The 12,279-nt window shown below is 46.1% G+C and overlaps 1 protein-coding gene across 3 annotated transcripts; it reads right to left on the reverse strand.

Moving 5' to 3' along the window:
* Positions 1–277: 277 nt before the first annotated feature.
* ZNF436 (zinc finger protein 436) lies at positions 278–11,830 on the reverse strand. 3 transcript variants are annotated; one of them, XM_010345462.3, is made up of 4 exons: positions 11,104–11,830; positions 9,721–9,775; positions 8,805–8,931; positions 278–4,037 (listed from the first exon to the last, which is right to left on the reverse strand). In XM_010345462.3, the coding sequence occupies exons 2-4, from the start codon at positions 9,751–9,753 to the stop codon at positions 2,785–2,787; spliced, it is 1,413 nt and encodes a 470-aa protein (XP_010343764.1). In that variant the 5' UTR covers positions 9,754–9,775; positions 11,104–11,830; the 3' UTR covers positions 278–2,784. The 3 variants fall into 3 exon arrangements, with proteins under 3 accessions (XP_010343764.1, XP_003934931.1, XP_010343765.1); XM_003934882.4 differs by having other exon boundaries at positions 9,721–9,813; positions 11,104–11,598; XM_010345463.3 differs by lacking the exon at positions 9,721–9,775 and having other exon boundaries at positions 11,104–11,598.
* Positions 11,831–12,279: the final 449 nt, after the last annotated feature.

Consider the following 12,279-nt stretch of genomic DNA (forward strand, 5'->3'; position numbering starts at 1 on the left):
GTCACCCATACCAGATACTTCCATATTGCTTTTGTCACTAGCATAACCTTCATAGGAAACTGCCTAAGTTTTTTCATCTTCCCAAGATATGCCAATATACAGAGGGCTCAAGATACTGTATTCCCAAATTCCTACAAGAACATCTGTAAAATATCTGTAAAATATCTGTATGTCTGTACAAAATGCATCAGTGTAAAGACAATCATGCCCAATTTTAATGAACCTGATGAAAACCCATTATATGAATCAGTGCTGGATTACTAAAATAATTCTCAGGTTTGCTGACTTTAAAATTATACTTTTAATTATAGAATATTATTAGAATAATACAGATATAAACACTATGATAACTGTGACCAATACCATAAGGAAAACTGTTCTACATATTGACTTGTTCATTCACTCGCCACAACCATAGAAAACAGGCACAAAGTGTTCACTGGGTGTGCAGAAGCAGCCAGGGCCTTGGGAGCAGAAGGCATGCAAAAAGCATTAGTGAAGAGAGTCTGAGGCGTAAGTTTTACACAAAGTTCAACACCACAAATGGGCAACAATTGGCAGAAAGAGAGGAGACAGCTGGTGTGTCTCTTGCCCTTTAAGTTTCCCAGCTAGATTGTTCATGTACGGAGATAGCTGGGTGTTTGGAAGCCTTGTCTTGGTCCCTTCACTTCTAAGAAGCCAAAAGCAGCAGCAGGAACTGGTTGGAGTGTTGTGAAAACAGTAGGGAAGGAGGGGGTGAAATATAGTTAGGCCATGGAACTGCTGTCATCTATGGCCACTCCCAAGCTGGTAACCATAGTGGCTCACAGAAGCAACAGGAGAACTTTAATATTAAAACCGTCAGCAACATATGGGAAAAAACGTATTTGAGTTTAGTTATCAAGAACATATGTGTCACCCAATACTCACAGTCTGCTAGTTTGTATAGAACGACAACAACAAAATGCTCCTTGCCTCAGTTTGTCCTTAAAACGGAGTGGCAACATCAAGGAACCCCCTGGAAGATGGGCTACTTTCAAGGTTGTGTTATTAACAAGTGATGTGGTCCCACACAGCTGTGGGTCACAATAACTCATTATAGTAACCTACGCTGCCTCCTTTAACACCAAATTCCCAAAAGTTACAGCAAAAACATTTTTTTAAAGTTACAATGTTCACAATAAAGAACATTAGTAATAAAGCACAGTAGAAATGAAATGGGGGTACTCTCAAAAGAAAAGATATTCCTTACTCCAGTCCCATCTTCCGGGCACCAATTCCCTTCTACCCTAACATGCTTGGATAAGCATCAATGTTTGAGATATTTCTTAATTCCTACCTGGACTGAGATTAGGCAAACTGACACTACTGGGCTTAAATTGAGTGAACTATTATTTTAACCACTTTTATCTGTAGGCTGGAAGGATGAAAATACATTCCTACCTAGGTTTATTAATTCCTTCTGACTAAGCCAAAGAGTTCTTCATTGCCATAGAAGATAAGTCATTCTAAGAATAGGAAAATCAACCTATTTTTCTGGTCATTATCTTCCACAATGGACAAACACATACAAACAAGTGCTTAGCTCTGTACAAAGACAGACCTTACAGGAGAGTGCACACTGGAGCACTAGTGTTTACATTTTTTTCATAAAGAATGAAAAAAGGACATTTCTCACGTTGGAGTTATGTCTATACTTCTGTCACATGATTCACATCACCCAAGAACATGCTAAGTCTCTGTAAATTCAGTTTCTGCTATTAGGAAAACCACAGGAATACACATTACTGTACATACACATGCCCTGATGCAAGCTAAGATAAACACTGGGATGTGGCCCTTATCAAATCTTAGAGTCAGCAGGATAAGAAGAGTTGATCTTAAAGATCAGAGGGGAAAGAACACAGAAATGACCTACATTCCTTGGGAAAGGACTCTGTGCTTCCTTTCCCGAAGGAGTCAATTCCACTTGCTCCTTACACTTAACTGTCACTGACGGTCCTATCTTTCCTTGAAGATATTGTCCCTACAATGTTCCCTATAGTGATCCCCAAAGAAAATTTATAAATCTGATTAATGGCAGTAATAACCATGGGCATCTTTTGCTAAAGTCACCACCATTGATGGGTCCTTGGTCCCCAAACCTGTGTCTTGTTTTTCCTTTCCAACTGTATCTTCAGTTAGCTTTCACAAAGATGCAAGCTTTAAACAAGCTAATTGGAAACAATGAGAAGGAGAAAAGTTACAATCATTGCCTTCATGGTGGAATCCAGCCCTCAGGAAGATGGAAAGATACAAATGCATGAGCAACTCAAGGAAAAAGCCCTTTGGAGAGGAAGATGTGTATGCCCAACTACTATGGTGTGTGAATAGGTGTAGCAATTCAGGCACAGTCTCTAGTTGCCTTTTTCCAAAGCAGCTGTGACCACCCTATTAGTGTCCCACATTTCCCCTAGTTCTTTTGGCCAAGGATGGGAGAAAATAACATTTAAAGATTTACTCCATTTCCAGGCCTGGGCCTTCACCAGCATTTGTCCCTTGGCCTTCAGATTTCCAGTTACTTGTGGGCTGATTTTAATGAAGTAACCCATTGAATGAGTAAAAACCACCATTTTGGAGGAGATAATATTCCCAAAGCTGTGGGTCAAAATTTCAAATGGCTTGTCATCTCTGATGGTTTAAATCATGGCCCACAACTAGGAAAGTGAGTACAATAAAAGCAGCTCGGTCTTGAGGGAGCTCATTGATATCAAATAAAATTGTATCTTCAAATGAATCATTTCTCAGTCATCATAATTACAGGTATTAGTCCGTATGAACTCTCTTATGTTTAATAAGAGCTGAGCTCCTGCTGAAACTTTTCTCACATTCGGTACATTCATAAGGCTTCTCTCCTGTGTGAACTCTTTGATGTGTGATGAGGTTGGAGCTCTGGGTAAAACCTTTTCCACACTGCACACACTCGTAGGGCTTCTCCCCTGTGTGGGTTCTCTGATGTTTAATTAGATCTGACCTTTCACCAAAGCTTCGCCAACACTCATTACACTCATAAGGCTTCTCTCCAGTGTGAATTTTCTGGTGTGTGATGAGATGAGAGCTCCGGCTGAAGCTTTTCCCACAAGCGTTGCATTCATATGGCTTCTCTCCAGTGTGAGTTCTCTGGTGCTGAACCAAGTGTGAGATGCGGCTAAAATTCTCCCCACATTCGTTACAGTGGTACGGCTTCTCTCCTGTGTGGGCTCTGCGATGACGCACAAGGTCAGAGTTCTGACTGAAATTCTTCCCACACTCATCACACTTGTAGGGCCTCTCTCCCGTGTGGACTCGATAGTGTTTGATGAGATCAGATCTCTCACTGAAGCCTCGGCCACATTCGTTACACTCATAAGGTTTCTCACCTGTGTGGGTCCTTTGGTGCTGAGCTAGGTGAGAGCTCCGGCTGAAGCTTTTCCCACACTCCTCACACTCATAGGGTTTCTCCCCACTGTGGGTCCTTTGGTGTTGGATCAGGTGAGAGAGACGGCAAAAACTTTTTCCACACTCGTTACATTTGTGAGGCTTCTCTCCAGTGTGGATTGTCTGATGCTGAATCAGGTGAGAACTTCTTCCAAAACTTTTCCCACACTCATTACAGTCATAAGGCCTCTCCCCAGTATGTGTCCTCTGATGCTGAATAAGGTGTGAGCTGCGACTAAAGCCCTTTCCACATTCATAACATTTATAGGGTCTGTCTCCAGTGTGGGTCTTCTGATGTCGATTAAGGTCTGAGATCTGACTGAAAGCTTTTCCACAGTGAGAACATATATGATAGCGGATACCTGTATGGACTTCTTTGTGGACAAGCAGATCAGTGACTTGTTGGAGAGGATAGCTTACCCATTCTTCTGCTGTTAAATCTCCCCATTGTCTTTCTGACCTATCTCTGCTTTCAAAGACCTCTTCACTTTCAGGATTTTCCTCAGCATTCTCAACAGGTCTTTCAGATGTGGTCCCAAATTGTGCATCTTCACTAATCTCTTGCTTGGGATTTACCTCGCTCTCACTCCTGATCTCAAAATCTGTAATAAAAAGTAAACAATAGGACTTTAAGGACAAAAATTACCTACTCTGTGCCAGGAACTATACTATTTTTTTTTTTTTTTTTTTTGAAACAGAGTCTTGCTCTGTCACCCAGGCTGGAGGGCAGTGGTGTGATCTTGGCTCACTGCAACCCCCACTTCCTGGGTTGAAGCAATTCTCCTGTCTCAGCCTCCTGAGTAGCTGGGACTACAGGTGCATGCCACCATGCCGGGCTAATTTTTGTATTTTTAGTAGAGATGGGGTTTCACCGTATTGGTCAGGCTGGTCTCGAACTCCTGATCTAAGGTGATCCACCTGCCTCAGCCTCCCAAAGTGCTGGGATTACAGGGGTGAGCCACTGTGCACAGCCTAAATTCTTTATATGAATTACTATATTCTTCATCACAGCTATCCTGAGAGTCAGGAATTGTGATGATCTCTATCTCATGAATGAGAAATCCAAGACCCAGACAAGTGAATTGACTTGCTCGAGGTCATAGCAAATGGTAGAGCAAGGATTTAAACTCAGGGTCTGTCAAAATTCATGTTTTGTATTGCTGTAATTTATTGATTCCTTAGGAAAACTGTACAGGCTAGGTGCCATGGCTCACTCCTGTAATCCCAGCACTTTAGGAGGCCAAGTCAGGAGGATCACTTAAGGCCAGGAGTTCAAGACCAGGGTGGGCAATATGGGGAGAACCATATCTACAAAAAATTTTAAAAATTAGGTGGGTGTGGTGGCATGCAACCACACCGCTACTCAGGGGGCTGAGGTAACAGGATCACTTAAGCCCAGGAGTTCAAGGCTGCAATAAACTGTGATTGTGCCACTGCACACCAGTCGGGGTGACAGAATGAGATCCTGTCTCTTAAAAAAATAAGTAAAACTAGGCCGGGCACGGTGGCTCAAGCCTGTAATCCCAGCACTTTGGGAGGCTGAGGCGGGTGGATCACGAGGTCAAGATATCGAGACCATCCTGGTCAACATGGTGAAACCCCGTCTCTACTAAAGATACAAAAAAATTAGCTGTGCATGGTGGCACGTGCCTGTAATCCCAGCTACTCAGGAGGCTGAGGCAGGAGAATTGCTTGAACCCAGGAGGTGGAGGTTGCGGTGAGCCGAGATCGCGCCATTGCACTCCAGCCTGGGTAACAAGAGCGAAACTCCGTCTCAAAAAAAAAATAAAAAAAAAAAAAAATAAGTAAAACTATATATATTCCTGGTGTCTTGAAAGAACAACTGGAAGCAGAAAATGAGACTCTCAATTAGAATTGCTAAAAGCCAAGAGTCTCGATATTTTAAGTGAGTGTGTGTTTATTTTGTAACTTGCAAAGCCTTCATCATTAGTAGCATCATGAAATATTTACTAAGAACCCACTGTGGGTGTTTTGTTTTTTTTTTTCAGATGGAGTTTCACTCTTGTTACCCACGCTGGGGTGCAATGGCATGATCTCAGCTCACTGCAACCTCCACCTCCTGGGTTCAGGAAATTCTGCTTCAGCCTCCCGAGTAGTTTGGACTACAGGTGAGCACCACCACACCCAGCTAATTTTTTGTATTTTTAGTAGAGACCGGGTTTCACCATGTTGACCAGGTTGGTCTCAAACTCCTGACCTCAGGTGAACCACCAGCCTCAGCCTCCCAAAGTGTTGGGATTACAGACATGAGCCACCATGCCCAGCCAGAACTCACTATGTTAATGTGGAGAAAAATGAATCTTTACCTATGTCCTAGTTGACAGAAACGTGACTGACAAATGTTACTTTCTACTTTTCAGTGACTTTTTAATGAAAATAGGAGTGGGAAGATTGAAGAAGGCAAAAAAAAAAAAAAAAAAAAAGATGTCTGGCTGAGAACATTCTTGACATTGTCTAAGTATATTTCACAAACAGTCTTCAAATGAAAATCAAAATACACAACCACTGTCCACAAGGAGTTTTATACCAGACACTGCACTCCCCAAATTGGGGTTTTTAGTACACTCTTCAGAAACAAAGTATGTATGTCTGGAGAAAAGAGTTTATAGATAAACTAGGTTGGTAAATGGTACATACAATATTGCTTCCTTCAAAATTCACAATGTCTAATAACACAGTAAAGGTTCCAAGGAATCCTGAAGTAAAAAGGCCTTACAAGGCCAGATGCAGTAGCTCACGCCTTTAATCCCAGCACTTTGGGAGGCTGAGACAGGAGGATCACTTGAGCGTACAAGTTTGAGACCAGCCTTGGCAACATAGGGAGGCCTCACTTCTATTAAAAATAAAAAGGGGCCAGGCGTGGTGCCTCAAGCCTGTAATCCCAGCACTTTGGGAGGCCGAGGCGGGTGGATCACGAGGTCAAGAGATCGAGACCATCCTGATCAACATGGTGAAACCCCGTTTCTACTAAAATACAAAAAAATTAGCTGGGCATGGTGGCACGTGCCTGTAATCCCAGCTACTCAGGAGGCTGAGGCAGGAGAATTGCCTGAACCCAGGAGGCAGAGGTTGCAGTGAGCCGAGATCGCGCCATTGCACTCCAGCCTGGGTAACAAGAGCGAAACTCCATCTCAAAAAAATAAAAATAAATAAATAAATAAAAATAAAAAAATTAAAAGAGGCTGGGGCGTGGTGGCTCACGACTGTAATCCTAGCACTTTGGGAGGTCCAGGTGGGTGGATCACATGAGGCCAGGAGTTTGAGACCAGGCTGGCCAACAAGGTGAAACCCCATCTCTACTAAAAATACAAAAGTTCGCTTGGCATGGTAGCAGGTGCCTGTAATCCCAGCTACTCAGGAGGCTCAGGCAGGAGAAGCACTTGAACCCAGGAGACGGAGGTTGCAGTGAGCCAAGACAGGGCCACTGTACTCCAGTCTGGGTGACAGAGTGAGTTTATAGATAAACTATCTCAAAAATAAATAAATAGGCTGGGCACGGTGGCTCATGCCTGTAATCCCGGCACTTTGGGAGGCTGAGGTGGGCAGATCACAAGGTCAGGAGTTTGAGACCAGCCTGGCCAATATGGTGAAAACCTGTCTCTATTAAAAATACAAAAATAAGCTGGGCATGGTGGCAGGTGCCTGTAATCCCAGCTACTCAGGAGGCTGAGGCAGGAGAATTCCATGAATCCAGGAGGCAGAAGTTACAGTGAGTTGAGACCACGCCATTGCACTCCAGCCTGGGTGACAGAGTGAGACTCCATCTCTAAATTAGATAGATAGATAGATAGATAGATAGATAGATAGATAGATAGAATTAGCCAGGCAAGGTGATACACATCTGTGATCCCAGCTATTCAGGAGGCTGAGTTGGGAGGAGGACCTGGGACTGGGAAGTCAAGGTTGCAATAAGTTGTGATCGTGCCACTGCACTCCAGCCTGGGCAACAGAGCAAGATCCTGTCTCAAAAACAAACAAAAAAAATGCCCATAATTTTTAAACCCATTCCCAAACTTATTTGGGCAAGAAACCAGTTTTTTGGTGCTTCCATTCTTCTAACAAGTGCTTTTGAGGCTAGACTACAGAAATGTACATTCACCTTTTTTTTTTTTTTTTTTTTTTTGAGATGCAGTTTCACTCTTGTTACCCAGGCTGGAGTGCAATGGTGCGATCTCAGCTCACCGCAACCTCCGCCTCCTGGGTTCAGACAATTCTCCTGCCTCAGCCTCCTGAGTAGCTGGGATTACAGGCACGCGCCACCCTGCCCAGCTAATTTTTTGTATTTTTAGTAGAGACGGGGTTTCACCATGTTAACCAGGATGGTGTGATCCACCCGCCTCGGCCTCCCAAAGTGCTGGGATTACAGGCTTGAGCCACCGCGCCCGGCCTCCACATTTTTCAAAGATTGTCATCTCTTGCTTTTGTTGGATATTTGGGTTACAAACTGCAACAGATCTGGGTAGATAACTATTTATGGTTACTTCGATAAAGAAATTATTCAGGAACCTAGGCACATCAGAGAAAGCCCAAGTTAAAAAGGAAAGCCTTCAGAGTTGCCTTTTGTTCTGGGAAAGACTATGGGAATAAGGATTTCTTAAAAAAAGGATTCATCCTAATGAGTGGCAGATGACCTAGTGACCCGTACACGCTTGCTAATGTCTGTCAAGTCTTGACAGGAGACAAAATGAGTCAAAAGACTGTTCAGATCAAGAATATACTGTTTGTACTAGTTACACCCTGACCAAAGTACAGCAAAGAGAGAAAACAGGTTTGCAGACGATGTTTAAAAAATCAGCTGCCCTCGTGATCTATTTCAGCATTCTTATGGAACAGCATTTGGCACACTCGAAATCTATCATCATCAACACTGTAACATCTCTAGATGAGAACCTACTCAGATAAGGAACCTGAGGCAAAGCTAGGGCTCTGAAGCCAAAACAAACGGAAAAAGGTGGCTTTCGCCCTCCCATGAACCTTGGTCAGAATCTCCTCATCTTTTAGTGCCCTAGAGTAAAAGCACTACTTAGGGGGGCATTTATATCCTGGCAAACACTATTATGCCAGACCTGTTTGGTCAGTGATCTGTACAAACAGGCTGGAGAATGGAAAATGACTCAGGGCACAAGAAATCTTAACGTTTCTAAAATGTACAGAAACATTTTTTTTTTCTTTTTAGACAATATGACCTGGATGTTCCCACATTCAAAGATTTGCCTGAGGACTCAAGTCAAGACAATATCCAATTAAGTGCTTTAAAAATCAAACAACTAGGCTGTGTTGAAAGAACTAAGTCATTTTGACACCATCTCAAAAACATGGAGGCAAAGAAAGGTAGAATCCTAACTTACCTAGTGAGACAACATTTCCGTAATTCTCCTGCATAACATCCCTGTAAAGGTCCCTTTGTGCCGGGTCCAGAGGTCTCCATTCTTCCCGGGTGAGATACATGGCCATATCTTCAAACGTCACAGGTGCCTGAAATCACACAATGCTTCCTCACTATTCTGTATTTGGGACTTCTTGAAATTAGAAACATGGTTAGAAATACTAAGGAGGAAAAGATATTAAGTGTGATCTGTAGAGTCCAAAGAAATAAGCAAAAAAGAGATGTGGTAAAGAAGGGAGCAATTTATGAGTCGACTGCTGTGTCCCATGGCCAGCTATCCCTGCCCCACTCAAGAACTTTATCTTCTGGCTGTGCCTTTCTCAGGACACATCTGGCACTTGCATCACCCCATACCTTTACTCACAATGTTCCTCTTTTCCTGGAATATCCTTCTCCCACTAGTGAAATTCTACTGCTCATTAATGACCCGCTCCAGTACCAACTGTTCTTCAATGCCCCCTACCCCTCTGCACCGCTCCACTCCCCTTGGACGCCCCAGATAGACTTAGTCATTCCCACTTCTTGGGAGTGATTCCCACACTACAGCACTTTGTTCCTACAGCAAACAGAGCACTATCACGTTGTGTCATGCTCAAACGGATGCGTCTTTCTCCCTACAGGTTGTGAACTGTGAGCTGTGAGCTCGAAGGTAGCGCCCATATCGTCCATCTTTTATTTCCCCAGGATTTAAAGGCATACAGCAGGTGTTCGATATATGCTTGTTTGCGACTATAACGGCCTGGTATTAGGCCCCTGAAGGCAGAATATGGAAGCAAGCGAATTACTAATCCCAGGGAGTTTCCCACAGGGATTTGCAGAGAAACGCCGGACGAGGCGGGTAAGCAGAGACAAGGTCCGAGAAGCCACCCCTGGCTTACCTGGGACCCAGCCATGAGCAGGGTGGCTGCCATCTCCAGCGCAAGGATTCGCCTCCTGGGAGAGAAAGCAGGAAAAGCAGCTAGCAGACAGCGCTGAAGGAGGCGAAAAGCAGGGCGTGAGGCACGGAAAACAGGCCCTGCCCACTCCCCAGGGCTGGAGTTCTGGCCGTAAGGCGGGCAGGGAGGGCCCTGGACTGGGGCCGCGTTACTCTCCTCCCTGACCCTCGAGCGCGACCCGCCCTCTGTGTCGCGGCCACTGCGGGGTGGAGGCAACGCCAGAATCTACTAGGACAGCCCCCTGGCTGGGTCCCTCCCGCGCCGGGGGTCAGACGGATGCCGTCTCAGGGAGGAGGCGCTCAGCCCAGCCCAGGGAACGCCTCCGCTCGGCCATCTCGAGGCCGGGTCCTTTCCGGCAGCTGCCTCAGCCAATCAGCGAGTGATGCTCGTAAAACACTCCGCCAATCAGAGGCGGAACCCTAGGTCCCCGTCCCATAGCGTGGCCAAGAGCCTCTAGTACGCCTGCGCTTGCCCCTATGGCCTGCCGGGAGTTGGAGTTCTACTCCCGCGTACAAAAGCCAGCCAGCGGCCAAGAGCCGAGGAGGGAAAAGAACAAAAGAGTTAGAAGTAAGCGCGTCCTCCCAGTCAGGGCGGCGTATTCTCGCTTTCTTCTCATGGAGACTGCAGCACGATTAAGCCAAGGAGGCTGCGTGCTTCGCCTCCCGTCCCTAGAAGATTCTCTTGAGTCGGGCCTTATTATCTGCGAAGTCAGGCCTAATTTAGGCGCTGGCATGTGTTGAGTTGATCTAGAATTAGCCCTTGCTTGACAGCCCAGGTCGGAGAGGACAGCGGCAGCCGCCCACTCCCCAGGGGAGACTCGGAGGCCGCGCTCGAACTTTGAGCTCCGCCCACGCACTACATTTCCCAGCAGGGCCTGCGGTCGCACGGCTCTGCGCGGAATACAACTCCCGAGAGGCCCCGCGTCGCCCGGGCGGCTCGGGAGTGCGGTGTGCAGCTGAGTCTGGCGGTGTCTCGGCTCCGGCGCTTTAACCCTGTAGGGGCGTGCGACCGCATCCTTTTCAAGAGGGCGCCCCTTGAGCGGCGGACTGAGTGGCGCCCAGCGTCGGGGAGGCGAAAATCTTGGGGGAACTCAGCGTGGCGTTATAGGGCGTGTAAGGGGGAGATAGCCAGACCCCGGGGCGGAGGGCGAGCCCTCCTTATCGTCCCCAAGGACTTGTCTGCCACTAGGGCTGTTGGCGGCCTCCCGCACCGAAGGGACCGTGGGCGTCTGAGGCCTTAAATCCGGCGGGCCTTCAGGATGTTAGCAGTCCCTGTCTGGTTGAAGGTAGGAAGCCAAAAGCCCGAGTGGGGGACGAACAGACTTACCTCCTGTCCCTCAAAAGATCCGCTAGATCGTCGGCTCCAAAATCTGAGAGACCGCGAACGGATCCCAAACCACCAGCGTACTCTCAGACCTGGCGTTCGGAAAGATTCTAGAGAGCACTGGCAGGTCCCGGAGGTCTCAGACCCGCAGGTAGATCTCAAATCCGTAGACTTGCAGACGAAGCCCAGATATCGTAGGCAGATCCTAAAGACTAAGATTCCCGAGGTCTCAGAGTCCCAGGCAGTTGAGAGAAACCACAGGCTCGTAGGCAGATCCCTGAGACCACAGAGGCTGGCCAAGAAACCACCAGCAACTGCTGCATTCAGCTGGATCTCCTCGGACCGGGAGGACTCACAGCTTTCCCTTTCCCCAGCCAGGATGAGGGAACTAGACAATGGGAGCACTAGGGAAAGCAAGCATTCTGCGTGGGGAAGAGCTCCGAGCTCACTGTAGCCTTGGAGAGGGAAGTGATGGAAAAAGAATATAGCAGCTTATTAGGGACTCCCACCCTCTTCAAGTTATAAATATCCCCAGAACCTTGGCTATGTGCCCGGAAGCCTGTTGTCTCTTAACTGTACAGGAGACTTCTCTGCCTAGGCTGGGAAAGGGGCCTTTCTTTTGTTTTGCAGATAGATCCACCCACTGAGGAACTTGAAAATTTTTTTCAAACATAACTCCAGGCCATGCTTTTATTAGTGAGTGTCCTTTTCCCAGTGCCCAGTTACTTATGATTAAATTAGTCAAGTGTCTAAAAAGAACTAGAAGGACCCGACCCAGCCATAATGCAGACTTTTCCATTCCTTCTCTTTCCACCGGCAACTGTGGGGCTAGGAATTCTTCAGATGTCGCAGAATTATACCATCCTATCCCGTCTAAAATTGATCCGAGGCTGGTCCGATGGGTTACCAAAATGTAGTAACATTAATGTAAAGTTGTTCTAGAACCCCCCATTGCTAAATTTGACTGGCTACAAAAATAAAAATAAAATTGATTCAAGAAACACCTAAAATTGAATCCTGGAGGGTCCCCAAGAGGCAGTATCTCCACTGGAAAGAATGTGGGCCTCAAGGTCAGACAGACCTGGTTTGGAATCCAGGCTGTGTATCCTTTGGAAAGTCATTGAATCCAGGCCCATTTCTTTTTCTCTAAAATGAGGGTCATCATACCTAAGGATGTTG

The sequence above is a fragment of the Saimiri boliviensis genome, chromosome 11 (genome assembly GCF_048565385.1).
Source record: "Saimiri boliviensis isolate mSaiBol1 chromosome 11, mSaiBol1.pri, whole genome shotgun sequence".
Classification (NCBI taxonomy): Eukaryota; Metazoa; Chordata; class Mammalia; order Primates; family Cebidae; genus Saimiri; species Saimiri boliviensis.